The following is a 15715-nucleotide window of genomic DNA, read 5'->3' on the forward strand; positions in this document are numbered from 1 at the left end:
GTCTGGACTAAAATACGTACGTATAGCAAGAGGTCGAGAGACTAGGAGGGCACAGATCGAGACATGAATTAGGCAGCGGATCGATCGATTACAAGTGCTAGCTAGTTGATCAAAGGATGGATGATGCATATCATATGCTTGCTTGTTTGTTTCTCTCTCTGTCTGTGGCTGGTGGGCTGCCCCCACACTGACTGCACGCACATCTTGCCCATGCGAGCGATGGTTGTGAATCGATCATGCATCTTACCTTCCAGCCGGCCGGTCCATGCACTGCAAACTTGTGCATTCCCTTCACAAACATACGGAGAGATGCTGCTATTACATAACATTCAGTAATCCGGCCGTTGTTGTGTACGACTTACATTGGAACTCTCTCAAGCTACACTCTCAAAAGTCAATACGTACGTGGATGTTTTTAATTTCCAGAATACCAAGCCGCTGACGATCTTGTCCAACGGTCCAACGTACCAGCAGGACAAGTATATATGCGACTAGTGCAATATGACGACACGTTATACATGATTTATTTACAAGAAAAAGAAATACAAGATGATAACACACGATCTAGATCTCCCGGTTGGACGGACGCGTGTCGACTCTTTGATTGAATTGATGGATCGAAAGAGCGCCTAATAATTCGGGCTCTCATTCACACCTACACATCCATCCGTACCTTCCCTTGACCACCATTCATATCTTAACAAGCAAGCGAATTAAACTAAACTGAGATGCATCGATCTTGGTTGCTCGTATCTGTAAATCCAACTTAATTAGGGACCAGATTATCTACTGTAGAATATAATGATAATGGTACTGCTAGTAATATGTTGGTAATAATGAAATGTGGTGGTCTGTTATATTGCTAGCTTAGCTAGGTGGTCTTTTTCTCCATCAAACTTGGACCAGATAGCATGCAACTCGATCCATCAATCCCCCCTTCCTACTACCCATCTGCTATCTATCTATTATTACCACAAAACATGCATAACATCATATCACGACAATTAAACTCCTTGAGATAAACTAGTAGATCATATGATTGATGGATTAAGTAGCTAAGCTAGCATTTAGTGTTGCCTAAACATCCCTGAACCTAACAATTCAATGCGTCTAATTTGGTAACCAAACTTGATTCTTGGTTAGGTGTTTGCTGCTCGATCGCTCCATGCCTGGCTGTCAAGGCAGGGTCCAGTTTCATAAAGGCAGAGCGAGTGAGTACAACAAGAAGCTGCCCGAACAGTAGTCCTAATTTAATCCATCCCTCTCGCCCAAACACTAGTCCTAACAACACGCACACACTCTCTCTTAAAAGAGATGCAATGCAAAAGTGAAGCTTCCCCAGCTTCATCATCCTTGCGGCCAATGGATGAATGAATCCAAGCATTGCATTTGCAATACATTTCTTCATCTCCTACAATATTCTTTATCGTGGCTAGCTAGCCGAGTAGCTGATCGCTCTGCTCGCCAATTGAAGCCATGAGCGACGTGCCGGGCTTGGGCGGCGGCGGCGCTAATGGCCGCCACGGCGGAGCAGAGCAAGGCGGCGACACCCTGTTCTGCTACTTCCACCCTCGGGAGTTCCTGGTCGGCGTGTGCGCGCACTGCCTCCGGGACCGCCTCCTGCTCCTCCTTGCCTCCTCCAAGCACGGCGCCGGCGGCGGCCACCGGGCCCGCTCGCCGGCCGACGGCGCCAGCTACCTGTCGGCGCGGCCCTACTGCAGCAGGGCGGTCCGGCGCAGGACGGGCAGCAGCATCTCGCTCCCCAAGGTGTTCGCGCTCGGCTCCTCCTTCCTCCACCGCCAGCTCGACTATAACTCCTCCTCCCGCCACCACACCGCCGTCGACGATGACGATGGCGGCGATGACAACAAGAAGAACGGTGCCGGAGCCGAGGAAGACGCCTCCGTTGCAAGCCTCGACGGTACGCAATTGCCGATCTTATCGTACGGACGCAATTATTGACTCGTCGGTTGATTGATTCGGGTGTTGTTTTGATTGTTTTCTTGCAGATTCTTTCATATCGATCAAGTTCGAGGACAACGGCAAGGCGACGTGGGACAGCCAGAAGGCGGCGGCCGGAGCCGGAGACGACGCCAAGCCCAAGGCAGCGACAAAGACGACGACGAGGGCGGTGGTGGAGCACGTGAAGCGGGGCGGCGGCGGCGTGACGCGGTGGCGGAAGCTCTTGCAACTGGCGCGGTGGAAGAGGTCGACGCCCGGCAGCAGGCACCAGCAGCAGCAGGAGCAGCGGTCCAAAGGCCGGAGCTGGATCCGGAGCCTCACGCGGCGGCGCGCCGACAGAGCCTGGTCCTGACTCACACTCGTCACTCGACAGCCAACATTTGGATCAGATCCGAGTACGTACATGCTCTCTTGTTTGTACTACTGTACATGGTATTGGTATGGCACGTCCAAACTTCAATCCATATATATACACGATCGAAGTACTATACTACACACAATACTGAAGGACTGATTGACGAAAGAATGCATACAGCGGCCGGAGGAAGATCGATCCATCTTGTTTCAGTTTTGAGCGCAATAGATAGATCGATCCATCGACAAGTAGATATATCTTTGTCAATTTTTCATCAACTAGTATTGTGCTTTTGAATATCCTGCACTGTGAATTGCAGGAAGGATAATTTTTGGTTTTCAATACATCGATCGACAAGTACTGCTACTACCAAATTAGCAGGCGTAAGGAATGACCGATTAAGTGATAAATTGCGTGCAAAAGCAAGATCTAGGAATTAATCTCTGTTTTTTAAGCCAAGTTAATTTGTCGAGCTACACTGGCAGCTTTAACCGTCTCTTTCTGCTGCCGTGACACGAGTAGTAATCTGAGGGATTGATTGATTGATAGGTACTAGGACATGTGTGCACGATCTACATGTCGTCTGGCTGTCGAATAGCTGTTTTTTTTTTCTTTCACATCCATCTTTTCTTTTCTTTTCCTCTCTTCTCTTTCACGGTCGGAGCAGAGCTTTAACAAAGTCAGAGAGATTAGTACCAAGCATATCTCCTTTCAAGGGGGGAAGGAGACTAAAAAAAGACCATTTTGACTGCCTTTCCATCAAAGCAGGCGGACACGACACGACTGAATGAAAAGATGGAACCTTAAAGCTCACATTCAAACTAAGGACTACCAGAATTTGAAAACAAATGCATAGATAGAATTCAAGTGACGAAATGCAGAGCGGCACAGTCAATACTCCCTCGGTTCCTAAATTTGAGGGCTTCAATGTCTGAAATGCCAATGAGCAGTTGAACTGGGAACCCAAACAAAGCAAACAAAGCAGTTTGGTGCTTTGCTCCTGTCTGTGAACTCGATCGATAACTCAAAACTCTGTACATGATGATGCACTGCATCTGCACAATACTATACTACATAAATATTACCAATTGTATATATGGCATCTCTTTCAGCTTGGGTGAGGTGGGTGGTGAGTTCACTGTCATGTTGCTATCCACCCAAGATAGACAGGACTGGCTAGCTAGGCTGCTTCTCTTCTAATCTCAGCATGCATACATCTTTCACTACATAATCATAGCAATAATTTCCAAGTATATATATGATGAATGGAGGCATACATATCAGATATTCCACGTCGATTGAAGTGGCCTAATTAAGCTAGAACATCAGCATGCATAGGTTGCCAAAAAATTCAGGGATCGGAGATACCACAACATGATTAAAAGATGATCCATCAAGAAATATCGCTATAGTATCAGTAGCAACAGAGTACCAACAGAGGAAGGGATTTATCAGACCAATACAAGTACAAGCAGAGCACCAGCATCAGCATAACATAACTGACTATGAGCAGATTAGAAAAAATAAAACTGGCACAGAGAATAGAACCCCAAAGTTCTCTGGATAAGAACTAGCTGATAGTGAGCTAGGATGCCGTCGGTGGATCACTCAGCCTACTAAAACTCCAGATAAATTGCATGCATCAGAATGGCGCAATCCATGAGACCGCTGTGGGTTGAAGCAAATCGCAACAAAAATTCTGATCCAACCATCTGTAAAAGCACACTAAACAACCAGTGAGTTAAGTAAACAACCAGTATCTAGGCCTTGCTTTTGATTTTCAATTGATCAGTTCATTGAAACATAGAGGAGATCATACCTGCTCTAAAATGCCACCTCAGACTCCTTTGCCTAGATTCCATTTTGGTTGTGGCCATCATTTCCATTGAGAAGGGTGAAGTCAACTGGGCTTGTTTCCCAAGCATCGTCATTAGCTGTTCCATCAACCACAGCAGCAGGAACTTGGTTCACTTCTTCAGAAGAACCATTGGTAATTTGCACAGCTGATGTGATTGTGGTACCAAACAGCTGTATGGTCCTAATTTCTTCAGGAAACTGAGGTGGTGATCCATTTTCAGGATTCAAAACCTCAGAGGAGCCACCACCAGGACTCGGTGGAATTGGATGATCGGACGGGAACAGTAGCTGAGTTGTAAGCATTCTAGTGGATGAAGACGGAAAATCAGCAAGGAAATCCTGCCTGGCTCCCTGCATGCCAGCAGGAATAGGTGACCCCATTAGCATCGGCATGTATAGGCTTCCCGGTCCCGCCAACGGGTCAGCCATGGCGACATCTCCAGAGATCAGAGGTGCAATGGTTTCAGGAATCCTAAGCCTCTTCAGAAGAGGAGGACACCCAACAAGTTGGACTTGCCAAGCATTAACATGTCTGTTCTTTAATGACGGTGGCGCAGATTCATCCCAGTCTATCTGCAGATACATCAAGCAGTGGAATCAGGCAAGCCTAGGCAACAAAATGGCAAATCAAACAGAGCAACACCAATGAATCTGAGACAGTAAAGATAAATACAAGATCAAACAGAGCAACACCACTGCGAGACAGTGATGATGAATAATCAATTAACTGATGGAAGAGCCAACATAAAACACTTCTCTTCAGATATTCATCAAACATTTAGTTGTTGGGAAGCCAGGAACAATCATATGAAAGAAGACAACTGACTCCATTACATGGCAGAACTGGCACGACTTGTTGTATTGATAAAAATAGAGTTCAGAAGTCAAAAATAGACAAAAACACACCAAGATATAAAAGTGCATTGCTAATTGCCACAGGAAACACGAGGTGAATAATCGCTTGCACATGGATATCTAGATATCAGAAACAGAGCATGCCCCTATTGGAAACAGACAAGTGAAGTGAAGTGAAGCCATCCGACAGTACAACCACTCCCACATTAAAAAGGCTGGAGAGACCAATCAAAAGATCCACAACAGCAACCCTACGCAAGCATGCAGCAAACCTGAGACTAAATTACTACTAGTGAGCAGTGACTAAACATGGTTACTAATTAATTCCTAGTCCAAGATTGGTTGATTGATTGCAACTCAACATAACCTAGCAAAACAATCGAGCCAACAAGCATATATGGCAATACTGTAACAAACAGAGATGGATCACGCAGAGATGAACCTCGAGCATGCGCCAGATGGAATGGTCGACGGCCCTGACGACGCCATTGATCCACTCGGAGCGGCGGTCCTCGGGGTGCAGGAACTGCATGCGCACCTGCGTCCCGGGCTCCCAGGGGCTGATGAGCGCGTCCTCCACCTCCTTGCGCGGCACGACGAACTCCCCGGCGCCCTGCCGCGGGTAGTAGGTGACCGTGAACGGCGCCCCCTGCGCCGCCCGCCGCGCCGCGTCCTCGACCTCCTGCGCCGGGACGCGCGCCCTCGCGTTGCGGGGCGGCTCCGCGGGGTCCTGGGAGACGGGGTACCTGGGCGTGCGGCGCACCCCGGCGAGGAGCTCGCCGTCGGGGCGGCGCATGAAGACGACGGCGTCGCCCGCAACGAGCAGCTTGGCGTTGACGAACCGGCTCCAGCCGGTGGTGAGCAGGTGGCGGCGCGGGGTGCCGCGGTAGATGTGGCGGAACTCCCAGAGCTTGCCGAGCAGATCCCGCATCCTGAGCGTCTGGACTGGCGGGTCAGCGTCGAAGTCGAGGCCGGGGAAGACGGAGTCGGCGCAGAACCTGGGCACGGAGAAGCCGCCGCCGTTGTTGGCGTCGCTCTGGGTGAGCTGCTTGGCGTAGTGGGCGAAGGCGGGGTCGACGGCGTGGTGGGGCGCTCCGCCGCCGAGGGCGCGGTGCGGGCCGGGGACGAGGGAGATGGTGGCGAAGGGCTCGTCGGTGCTCGGGTCGGCGGAGAGGGCGACGGCGGCGACGGTGCAGGGGAAGAGGTGCGGGTGCGGGAGCGGCGCCGCCAGCGCGGTGGGGCACTGCTCCGAGTGGCCGTGCGGGAAGTAGTAGACCTGGGCGCCGACGGCGGGGAGGCGGGACAGCGGGGTCGCGCAGGCCAGCCAGACGTCGCGGTCGACGACGACCGGCGGGTCCTGCTGCTCCGCCATTCGGGGGGTTTTGCAACCTTGCTAGGGTTGGGGGCGGGAGCTGAGGGGGAGATTGTTGGAGGAAGCCGATTGATCTGCTCTGCTCTTACACGCAAGGGAAGACGAAGGGGATTATTTATAGCAGCCCATTGGCGACTGCCGATTGGACACTCCTCCTGGCCGCCCGATCTCCTCTTGAAAAAGATCTTACCCCTTCATGCCCTGACCCTGTCTTATACTAGTGCAACAAGAAGAATCCGAGCACACCTTTTAAATCTACGATCTTGGGACATGGATTTTTCGGTTGTTGCAACATGGAAGGATAGCTCTTGCAACAATGTTTTTTGGGGCTGGAAAAAAGCTTGGAGGGGTCGACGAGTCATTGATTCCTCTAAGCTCACGCTCTGCTCCGCGACTCAATCCCTAGCTGGACATGGGACGATTGAGGGACACAGCTCGTGCTTCTTTCCTTAGAAGATATAGCAGGTCTGGTGAAATTGTTTGCGATAGCTGGTCGGTGGTCTGGCATGCGTCTCTTACGGAAAGGACAACCATGGGCTAGCCATCCAGCTCCCTAGCTGGCTAGTTGGATATATAGGGGACAACCGATGATTGAGGAACACACCCTGTGTTCCTCGCTCTATATATAGCAAAAAATGATGAAGTTTGTCCGCGTCTGGTCAATGGTCTGGCATGCATGCGTCTCTTGCGAAAAGAAGAACAACTAAGGACCAGCTGGTTAGTCGCGGTTCTACTCCCCCACTAACTACCTGGACAAGGGACAAATGATGTCTGCAATCTCTCTATATATAGCAAATATGATTGATGGTCGACGGTTTGGCATGCGTCTCGATCTTACGAAAAGATCGAACAAGCAAGAGCCCGCTAGTCGGATGTGGCTCTACTTTCCGACTAGCTAGGCATGGAACAACGGGCGTGCACCTTGTGTTTCTTCCTTAGGTTCCTCGGTTTATATGAAGCAAATTAAGCACGATATATGATGTGCGGGCACTGAGAGGTTTTTCAACTGTCTAAACTCATAGCAAAATGACATGTGTTAATTAATCAAGTTATACACTATATATAGCATTATTTGTCCATGTATATATGCATGTTATAGATTCATACTTATAAGTTAGAAAAGGGCAGTGCTTCACATAAGCATTCGGATCAGCTCCTTGGAAACAGAATGCACGTAAGCATATAATTCGATCATGCAGCTAGCAGCTGTTTTATATCTTGTGGTAAACATGGACTGGACGCATGCATGCAGGCAGAGGCCTAGCTAGCTAGGGATGGATGCTAGTAGTAACAAACATATATGCAACAAATTAGAAGCAACATATATTCCTGTCTAATCTAGAGACGAACTCCGATCCACGCGCTATATCTGCGGCGATTTGCAACAACTTGATGCGGTTAGAAAAATATCTGGTCTCGATCTTGATATAGTAGTATCTCCCTATCTCAGTCCCCCTGTAATCGGATCTGTTTCTTAGTTTCTTCCTTCCTTTTTACGTTCTTCTTCAAGTAGTAGCAATTCGACTTGCTAATTTTGCGAAAATATAAAACGCGATACCGGATCGACATGCTAATAACACGTACACGTACCCAGCAACGGCACGATCGATCGACACAAGACCGAAGCAAGGGAAGGCCGACAATGGTACAGTAGAAATGCATCGACAGTACAGCTGTGCACAAGATTATCATTGACGGTTACAAACAAAAATATGTCGAGTCCAAGCTAGTCAGGGAAGAAGAGTAGACGTACGGGCAGAAGAAGAAGAAGAAAAAGAAACGGAATGGAGGAGGGGAAAAAAAAGGTCCTACCGGGATTCGAACCCAGGTCGCCAGATTCAAAGTCTGGAGTGCTAACCACTACACCATAGAACCAACTTTGTCTTTATATGTGCACAAAAAGTTTATTATAGTAAGACAAACGCAGGTTTACAAATTAAGCTGTAAAAAAAAAGAGCGTAGGCTTGCAAACAACGCACTGATCGACATGGCCCTTTGCTGTGCTGAACGAATTAACTGTGGGAGGGCGCGACCTCACGTCCCCATTGTCACTGAATATATATCCACCAGCTGATCGACTCGATCGAGATCGATCTCTAATTCCTCCGTCGACCACGTACGAGAATTAGGATGCGGAGTCGAGGAAAATTAAACCAGCTGCTGCCTCCAGAATCAAACCTGACTTGGAGGAGCCACTGGACTGCCAATTCGATCGTTTGCATGTGGAATCAAGCCAGCTGCTGCCTAGCTCCACTACGTACGTATATGAGCCAGCAAGAGTTGTCCGAATCCCACCACCTTGCTACTGTCGGCTTCGTGCATCGTTTGTACATTGATTTATATCACTTAACTCCATCGCTTTCACCCACTCATACTAAGATATACTGCTTCCTCTCGCCGGAATTACTTGTCGAAATATTACATGTATCTAGACGCTTTTTACATATAAATACATCCGTATTTGGGAAAATTTGAGACAAGTAATACCGATCAGAGGAAGTACATTGATTTACACTGAAGAGCCTTCGTACGTTCGGTCGTCGGAGGCAAGTTTTCTCACTGATTTGTTCTACAAATACACCAATCTTAGATTTACCATTCTCTCCTGACCAGTTTAGGGTCTTCGGTTGCTACGGAATTTACAATATACACTCACGTATTACATATATGAATTTTTAATATTTATGTGCTCATATTTTATACTAAATAAGAATTATTTTAAAATATCTCAAAGTTGTACGTACCAAACCAATCAGCTATAGTACATCAAAAAATCGCGATACATATATGTATGCATCACACTGAAACATTGAATGAGTGGCACCAAGTGATTGCCTAACAAGTTAAATAGTACTCTCGGTGCCACCAACTCGAATCTTTATAACTAGGAAGAGGAAAATTTTCCTTCAAATTGGGAAGCAACCATGCCACATTTTGTTTATTTATCAAAGAATTATCTCAACTTTGTTCTTGTTTTTAGCCACCAACACGTACTAACATTGGTTCAACCGTTCAAATTTGAGTAAAGTCCATTTTAAACCTTGTCCTTGTAGAGGTCGAAGACATCGAATCCCGACCTCTAAATTCCTGAAATTGACACCCCATGCTCTTAAATCCCGGTATATAGCGGACGAAATGGGTATTGCGGGCTGGATTTGCTGACGTAGCTGGGGTTTGAGTCCCCGCCGCGAAATGAAAGTGAGTGTGCGACTTAACGGCGTTCGGCAGCACATCCTGTGAACGAGCCGACGCTGCCGGTGGATGGCGCCAGGGGACCCAGCCCGCCCCACGCCGTGAACGCGCATAACCGGTCACTGTCGCTGCCCCACGCCATTCCCGCCGCCGGTCATGCTTAGCCTCGGTTCGTCCTCCCAGCCCTCTTCCGCAACGCAGCCGCACCGCGGCCATCTCCTCGAACACCCTTCGGCAGTACGCGAATGAGCCGACGGCGATGTCGAGGAATCCGCCGGCGTCGCCTCCGAAGAACCTCTTCCGTTCTTCCCCTCCGACTCCGGCAGCTAGCTACACCTCCAGGATCGTCAGGTTCGCCGTCCGCCCACAGCGCCAACCAATACACACCTGGATTGTGCAGATCCGATCTCGAGTTCTCGACAGAGTCATCGAATTCACCTTCTCATTGACGAAGCACGCAGAGGCACGAGCGAGAGGGTCGGAGGGGAGGAGATCAGGCCTGCCGCCGCCGGTGAAGCCCTCATCCGCTCCGGCAGGGCGGCGCGGGAATGCCTGGGAGCGGCAACAGGATGGGACGGGCGGGCGTGAGCGCATGGGAGCGGCAGAGGGGCGGGCGGGTGAGCGAGAGCGGGGGTCGGCGGGCATTGATGGGAGGACTAGCAGGCTGGCTAGCATCAATGGGAGGAGCAGGGAGTTGCAGGCCGGATTCGGGGAAGAATAGAAGAGGAGAGAGAGGAAGAAGACATTTATGTCATTGACGTGTGGGTCCCATGGTGCCACGTGAGCAATCCTTGTTTGGAAACACATTTTAGAGCCTATTGACCGGGATTAAGAGTTCAGGGTGGCAATTTCAGAGATTCGGAGGTCGGGGTTTGATGTGTCCTACCTCTACAAAGACAAGGTTTAAATGGACTTTGCTCTTCAAATTTACAAGTTATTACTTTTTGACGAGCCTTTTGCTTATACTTGGGCATGGGTGGCCCGGCCTGGAGCCCGGGGTACCGGGCCGGGCCCGGGCTTCACTTTTCTGTCCAAAGGCCGGCCCGAAAGCCCGAAAATGGCTTAATTTGAGTATTTTTAAGGAAAAATTGTTATACAAATACATTTATTTATTCTGAAAATAATTATTTTAATGTGTAAATGGCCTATTTTCCGGGATTCGGGCCGGGCCGGGCTTCAGGTTTGACCGTCGGGCTTTTATGAAGCCCGGCCTGGCCCGGGGTTTGCCCAATATACTTGTGCTTTTCAGTTATCAAATTGTTGACAAATTCAAGGCCCCTTTCACTTGGACAACATCGCATCGGCGATCTGGGTGTCAAGTTTCTGCAGTTTGATTTACGGGATCGACAATGACGACGACGACGACTATGGCTCTATGACGCTGGTTCTTAGGGGAACATCACGTGCTCAAGGATTTTCCGGCTGTCATCGACAAGGTCAGACCGACCCCGGTAGGAGAGCGATGACACTGGCGTTTGGATGGTTTAGAAATATCAATGTAATTTTTATTACATTTGTGAAGATTTGTATTTCGAACCGTCCCCTCTATAGTAATCTATTTAATTTTGGGAAGAAATATTGTTAATGTGTTCTTGGCAAGGTGTCGCTTGTGTTCGGAAGCCACCGCACCTGTGCGGTTAACCGCTCAATAGATTTTTCTGATTTTTCATCTGCTTTCTAAATTTCCATTTTTTTAGGCCCTGCCGGCTGCTTCCGTTTTTTTTTTAGAATTAGCTGCTTTCTAAAATATCCCTTTTTTTAGGCCCTGCTGTCTAATTATCGGCGTGGAGTCGGTGAGATGAGCAGTCTCGAACTATCGATGTACCGGGCCGGGCCGGGCCGGGCCGATCTGAGCGTAGTACAAACACAAGAATCCCCCCACACACCGGCTGTTTTGTAGAAACCCTAAGTTAGATGGCGGCGGAGGCGGAGGCGGCGGCCTGCCAGAGTGTGCTTAGCAATCTCTACCACACCAAGAGAAGAGAGCGATGGCGGGTGGTGGCGAGGATAAAGACGAGGCGAGGATGCCTCGTGAGATGGAGATTGAAGGGGAATCGAGTAAGACCATGGAGCAGCAGTCTGGAGGTCCTTCTTGCGACCTCGAGATCCTGAGGAGGGAGATCACGTCCCTGATGATCTTGCTCACGGATAAGCAATCTGACGTCCTTTGTTGCGATTCTGAGATCCTGAAGAAGATCACGTCCCTGAAGAGCGAGATCACGTCCCTGAAGCTGGCGAGGAAGCGCAAAGGCCTGGTTCCGCCTCCTGATGTCAGCCCCACAGTGCGCAGAAAAATATCTTCAGTGCGGAGGATTGCAGAGGAGAAGGAGGACATGGCGGATCAGGAGATGGTAGATCTGTCCAATTCCTCCGGCCACAAGGATACGGACTCGAGGAAAATCAAACCAACCTCCAGATTCAAATCCAACTTCGAGCAGGAATGTGTGTCCTGCGGTGGTAGGCATGACGCGCAGGAGCCCGTGGAATGCCAATTCGACTATATCTTGCATGACACTGAGGCCACGAGCAACCAGCTGGCATCTTTAGCTTCGATTCTGAGGGAAAGCAGTAGTCCCATAATCTCGTTGGACAAGATCAAAGATTTGATGGACACGACCTACTGTTTATTTCGGGTTTCCAGTGGTATAGCTGAGGATTTCATGAAATCTGAGAACCTGATGACTAAGGAGATGGTGCTGCAGACTGACTCCAAATTCAGATTGGGGGCAATGGAGGAGGAGAAAACGGAGGGGGAGGTGGAGGATTTGAAGACGTCTGACTTGAAACGGGAGGAGACTTCGGACGAGGACGAGGATGAGGTGGTGGAAAAGACCTTGGAGGAGAAGGAATTTGATGACAACTTATACAAGGTCCTCGAGCAGGTGAATAAGGAGACACTCTACTACAGAATGCAAATGGCCTCTCTCGAAGAGAAGGGAGAGAATGATGATGACGATGATGATGATGATGAGGAGGAGGAGGAGGAGGAGGAGGAGGAGGAGTTGATGGAGATAGAGTTCACAGAATCAGACAAGGAGGAGATGGATATGGAGGAGAGGATGTTCGCTAGTCACCAGTCCGGCTGGGAATCTACATGGGGCTCCAAGACTGTAGCGCGTAATTTCTTCAAAGACCAGAGTAAGTGCACATAAATCCTTTATTCATGTTTCATAATTCCTCTTTTGTATCACCTCATGTCAGCATATTTTCTAAAACTTGACTTAATTTGGTGCTGCAGCCATAGTGAGTCCCATGTACTTTACACATTCCACTCCTGGACACGTCCCATCGTACCCCACTGCTTTCACTGGGAGCACCTTGCAGATCTACACAATCAAAATTCAAACAAAGGGGAAATTGAGCTGGCCACTCTATGTTTATGGCGTTGTTGCTGCTCGAGACTCTGTGGATCGCAACCGCAACATTCTCTTCTGTCGGACAAGATTTAACTGCCAAAAGCTCACTCAAGAGGTATTGTACAGTACTTGAGTATCTCTGCATTTCCTTTTCAATTTCTTGTTGCCTGCATCCTTGTTGATTAGTTCGTTGCAGTTGAGTATAATGATGCTGATGCTTGCAGGATCCCTTTTTACACTTGACTGGCCCTTCTCGTGCAATTATCATGGAGGATCCTGTTGGATTTGAGTTTCAACTAAAACTAAAAGGCAGAGTAGAGTCTGAGGATAGAGTATTGATGAATCAGACCTACCATTACCGCGGTGGTTATCCTTGGGGTTTATATACTGCTAGCCTGGGCAACCGCTTTTGCACAGCAGAGTTAAACGTGGAGCAACTTATTGACACAGTCCAGGCCACTATCTTAGGTGTCTGCATTGGTGAAGGGGACCCATTATCCCTTTTTAAATATGGAGGCCGAGTTTCTTGCTTCTCACCACCTCAGGAACTTATGAAAGCTGACATGCATGCTACTGATACTGCATGTAGGCAAGTTGTGTTGCTTGATTTTCATGGTGTAAAAATGCCTGTTGGAGCAGATGGTTACCTTCAGCTGTCAAGGAATGTTGTTTCTGTAGATTTCCAGGAAAAGCCTGGTTGTTCTAGGGAATGTGCAGAAAACTTGGAAGTTGTCATACAAGCCTACTCAGATTCTGGCAGTGTTGCTGCTGAAGGTCGTGTCAAGTTCATGCCCAAAAAGTCCAACATAAGTCAAGGTGCATGTTACCTTGGAGAGACTAAGGTGGAGATTGTTGTTGCTTGGTCTGCCCTGGTTAGTAGCAGGATACACATTGTGGATCGAGACTGAGATGTTTGATGGCGCACGCCAGTGGATGTTAATTATGGGACTGCGATTCTCTTTGCCTACCTATGCTATTCTGTCTTCCTAGTAGGTAGATATATGTGTATGAGCTTCCTCTGATGTACTGACTCAAAGTACCTATATCGCCAAACTATTTGTGTCTTTAGCACTTTAATTTAATGTTATTTGAAGTTTTCTTTTTTTATTTTGATTATTCAGTAGTACGTCATGTTATGCAGAATGTCAGATTTGTTTTTTTGTTAATATGCTATGGCATTCTCTGTGGCAATAATACTTGCTCACCTCGAAAGTTCCATTCTTTCTTTTATAACTCAAATCAGGTGGGTACTCTGCTGGGAGCCTGAGCTCCAGCAAAATGTTGTCTGCTGCATTTTTGCTTGATTTAAACCTTATTTGCAACTCTGCTCAGACATCTGGCAACAGTTGTACAGTGTGTGCAGCTTATTTGTAACATTTGTCATCTTTTTCAACTAGAGGGCAGTCTTGTTTCACTGGAGAAAGAATGCTCTTAAAAGACCAATTACTGCATATTCTTTAATATATTCCTGTAGTTCCACCAATTCTGAATTTTCATCAAAATCTGGCTGGTGAAGAGCCTGTGTTTGGTCGCAGGTGGCAAGCTTTCTAACTGATTTGTTCTGCCTACACCAATCTTGGATTTATTATTCTCTCCTGACCAGTTTAGGGTCTTTGGTTTGGTAGTTATCTGTTATTCATCCTAATCTTGTTTGTCGGCAACTGCATGTGCTTCAGCGTGGTGTTGTATCTCCATCTAGCAGGCTACGCCTCCCATCAGGGAGGCCCTTCAACGCCTCTGAACCCCATCCTCAGCGCTCCCTGACCCTGTGCAGCACCCATTCCAACGTGGCGCCCAGTCCGCCATGCGTGGCGATTTTGCACAAGGTTGGCGTGACCCCGGCAGATGGATATGGCGGCGCCAGTGCGGGGTAGCAGGGCGCGGTGATACCCTCCCAGTCGCAGCATCAGGCCACGTAGGACAGCGCGGGGCTGGTTCTGGGCTGCTTTCTTCTCACCAGCGGTAGCTTCTCAGGTGAGCAGGAGATCCACTAAGTACTTGTGTTTACATTTGCTCTTATTTGGGAAGCAACCATGCCACATTTTGTTTATTTACGAAAGCATTATCTCCACTTTGCTGTTGTTTTTAGCACTAATACGTACTAACAGCGATTCAATTTTACAAGTTACTATTTTTTTACAAGCCTGGTGCTTTCCAGTTATCTAATTTTTGATTTGGTAAATTCAGCTTCTTAAGCTGGCATAACAGTGATAACACAGCCTATAGCAGAGTAAGAAAATCCATCCATCTTTCATGTTTGTTGATGTTGTAAGATTGCATTTACGGTGCACTGGCCATATGTCATTTTCATGTTTGTGGCTGACTGGCTGTTGATTGGTGAGTTAGTGGCTTACTCTGTACTGTTGTCAGCTCAAAAATCTCTATTAAGGTTCCTATGCTCAACAGCAGCATTTGTAAGACTTAAGATGTTTGTTAGATTGGTAAAGAAAACTTGTATGCTGTCAGATATTTTCCTGAGACATGGCTGTATTGTTGAATCGTCGTGTTTTGGTTTGGTCAGCTTCTGCCATTGTGTGTTGTTGATGAAGTTCATGTTTATCAATATCTACTAAGTGAACTTTGGAAATGACTATATTTGAATCTGAAAGCAGATAATCAGAAGTTCCATACATTGTTATACTCAATAACTTCATTTTTCTTTTGAGATATTCTGACTGGATACTGATATTAATTGATTTTAAGTTAACTATGTCCACTGCCAGCTAAGATTTCTCCTAAGAAAAGTCGTACCGACGATGTAGTCAA

At 47.8% G+C, this 15715-nt stretch overlaps 3 protein-coding genes and 1 non-coding gene across 6 annotated transcripts; 2 read left to right on the top strand and 2 right to left on the bottom strand.

The window, feature by feature from the left end:
- The first annotated feature begins 1092 nt into the window (after positions 1–1092).
- Positions 1093–4535, top strand: LOC100836601. 2 transcript variants are annotated; one of them, XM_024455554.1, is made up of 3 exons: positions 1093–1921; positions 2010–2357; positions 4396–4535. In XM_024455554.1, the coding sequence occupies exons 1-2, from the start codon at positions 1477–1479 to the stop codon at positions 2312–2314; spliced, it is 750 nt and encodes a 249-aa protein (XP_024311322.1). In that variant the 5' UTR covers positions 1093–1476; the 3' UTR covers positions 2315–2357; positions 4396–4535. The 2 variants fall into 2 exon arrangements, with proteins under 2 accessions (XP_024311322.1, XP_003579543.1); XM_003579495.4 differs by lacking the exon at positions 4396–4535 and having other exon boundaries at positions 1101–1921; positions 2010–2686.
- LOC100836914 (auxin response factor 13) lies at positions 3679–7371 on the bottom strand. 2 transcript variants are annotated; one of them, XM_003579496.4, is made up of 3 exons: positions 5472–7371; positions 4137–4747; positions 3679–4042 (listed from the first exon to the last, which is right to left on the bottom strand). In XM_003579496.4, the coding sequence occupies exons 1-2, from the start codon at positions 6399–6401 to the stop codon at positions 4169–4171; spliced, it is 1509 nt and encodes a 502-aa protein (XP_003579544.1). In that variant the 5' UTR covers positions 6402–7371; the 3' UTR covers positions 3679–4042; positions 4137–4168. The 2 variants fall into 2 exon arrangements, with proteins under 2 accessions (XP_003579544.1, XP_010240662.1); XM_010242360.3 differs by having other exon boundaries at positions 3679–4029; positions 5472–7368.
- Positions 7372–8204: 833 nt separating this feature from the next.
- TRNAQ-UUG lies at positions 8205–8276 on the bottom strand. The gene has a single exon. It is a non-coding gene; the product is annotated as a tRNA-Gln (tRNA).
- Positions 8277–11472: 3196 nt separating this feature from the next.
- LOC100837218 lies at positions 11473–14062 on the top strand. Its single transcript, XM_010242361.3, has 3 exons — positions 11473–12731; positions 12832–13064; positions 13174–14062. Exons 1-3 carry the CDS (start codon positions 11582–11584, stop codon positions 13855–13857), a joined length of 2067 nt encoding a protein of 688 aa, XP_010240663.1. The 5' UTR covers positions 11473–11581; the 3' UTR covers positions 13858–14062.
- The last annotated feature ends 1653 nt before the right edge of the window (positions 14063–15715 follow it).

The sequence above is a fragment of the Brachypodium distachyon genome, chromosome 5, assembly GCF_000005505.3.
Source record: "Brachypodium distachyon strain Bd21 chromosome 5, Brachypodium_distachyon_v3.0, whole genome shotgun sequence".
NCBI classification, from domain to species: domain Eukaryota; kingdom Viridiplantae; phylum Streptophyta; class Magnoliopsida; order Poales; family Poaceae; genus Brachypodium; species Brachypodium distachyon.

Excerpts from the sequence above, each read along its gene's own strand:
- LOC100836601 (XM_024455554.1), top strand. The coding sequence starts at position 1,477 with ATGAGCGACGTGCCGGGCTTGGGCGGCGGCGGCGCTAATGGCCGCCAC. Across the intron at positions 1,922-2,009 it reads CTCCGTTGCAAGCCTCGACG|ATTCTTTCATATCGATCAAG; the intron begins GTACGCAATTGC and ends GTTTTCTTGCAG.
- LOC100836914 (XM_003579496.4), bottom strand. The coding sequence starts at position 6,401 with ATGGCGGAGCAGCAGGACCCGCCGGTCGTCGTCGACCGCGACGTCTGG. Across the intron at positions 4,748-5,471 it reads CCATCTGGCGCATGCTCGAG|ATAGACTGGGATGAATCTGC; the intron begins GTTCATCTCTGC and ends ATGTATCTGCAG.
- LOC100837218 (XM_010242361.3), top strand. The coding sequence starts at position 11,582 with ATGGCGGGTGGTGGCGAGGATAAAGACGAGGCGAGGATGCCTCGTGAG. Across the intron at positions 12,732-12,831 it reads TAATTTCTTCAAAGACCAGA|CCATAGTGAGTCCCATGTAC; the intron begins GTAAGTGCACAT and ends TTGGTGCTGCAG. Across the intron at positions 13,065-13,173 it reads GCCAAAAGCTCACTCAAGAG|GATCCCTTTTTACACTTGAC; the intron begins GTATTGTACAGT and ends TGATGCTTGCAG.